Source organism: Arachis ipaensis, chromosome B08 (assembly GCF_000816755.2).
Source record: "Arachis ipaensis cultivar K30076 chromosome B08, Araip1.1, whole genome shotgun sequence".
Taxonomy (NCBI): Eukaryota; Viridiplantae; Streptophyta; class Magnoliopsida; order Fabales; family Fabaceae; genus Arachis; species Arachis ipaensis.
Genome location: NC_029792.2, coordinates 126,971,783 through 126,972,907, shown reverse-complemented (window position 1 = coordinate 126,972,907; position 1,125 = coordinate 126,971,783). Strand labels below are relative to the sequence as shown.

Sequence of the window (1,125 nt, the reverse complement as noted above, 5' to 3'; positions counted from 1 at the left end):
AATTTTAAAATAAAATTTAAATGAAAACACTAGTAAAAAATAAATAAATAATTTCCTCAAATTTCCATATAATGTTTCAACTACACTAACTCCACATTTTTAATATTGTTAATCACTATTCACTATTTTAACAATCCACCGAATGAAATCTAGACTTACATGCAAATATCATAGTAAGAAGGCGTCACATTGAGAGCATAACAAGAAGAAGCAATGGTATCTTTTAAGTCTTTACAAAGAATAGGGTCAAACTATGAAAAAAAAAGAGGTTCTTAATTGACCTACAATTTCTAACCAATGACCAAACAATAAAATAAAATAAAAGCTAAAGAAATGCTAGAATTAAGATTTTGAAAAAAAAAAAATTAACTATTGTTTAGTTTCGAAGTTTAAGCTGCTCATAAATTTTCAGATTTTCCAAACAAAATGTCTCCAAAGCCTCAAAAATTGTAAATAGACCCGGTTGAAAGCAACTTGAAGCAAGGTCATTGACATGTTTAATAGCTTCTTGATGTCTCTTTTTCTCTTCAACCAATCTTACCCTTGAAGCTGCTAATTTCTCATCAGATTCTCTAAGCAATGGAACTTCCATGAAATCTTCTGAGCTTTTCATTTTGTAAAAACATGAACACTGCTTTGACTTGATTCCATTCTTGTCACAGTAGTACTTAAGCATGTGCTTATAATCCCTTAGAAAGTGTTGCACTTTAACTTTGAGTAACTGTTCCTCATTCTGCTTCTCATATAACTGGTGCAAGTTTGATGCAAAGGTACTAATGGCTTCTGAGACTATAGTTTCTGAGATCTTGTGAATTTCATGGCACCAATCATTACAAAGGTTGAAAATTGGATCAACCCCATTTTCAGAATTTTCTATTTCTTCTTGGATTATGTGCTTCCTGAGCCAATCATTCAAGTTTTTCACTAAGGTTTTCTGTGTGTTGATGAAGTTACTAAAGCACATACTCCAATTTAATGCAATTCTTTCTAGTCTTAGTGTAGCTTTTGAACTTGGCTTTTTCTTCCCTCCAGAATCTAATATATGCACATGACTTTTAGCCATGGAGATAGCTTGAAATTGTTTATGGTGACAATCACTCATTATCTTCCACAATCTAATTAGCC

The 1,125-nt window shown here is 31.6% G+C and overlaps 1 protein-coding gene across 1 annotated transcript in view; it reads right to left on the bottom strand.

The window, feature by feature from the left end:
• The window catches only part of LOC107611738, a 1,868-nt gene continuing 819 nt past the window's right edge, over positions 77–1,125 (bottom strand). The window contains exon 3 of the mRNA XM_021108373.1: positions 77–1,118. Within this exon, the coding sequence (XP_020964032.1) occupies positions 377–1,118 (742 nt within the window). The 3' untranslated portion in view covers positions 77–376. The remainder of the gene's footprint in view (positions 1,119–1,125) is intronic.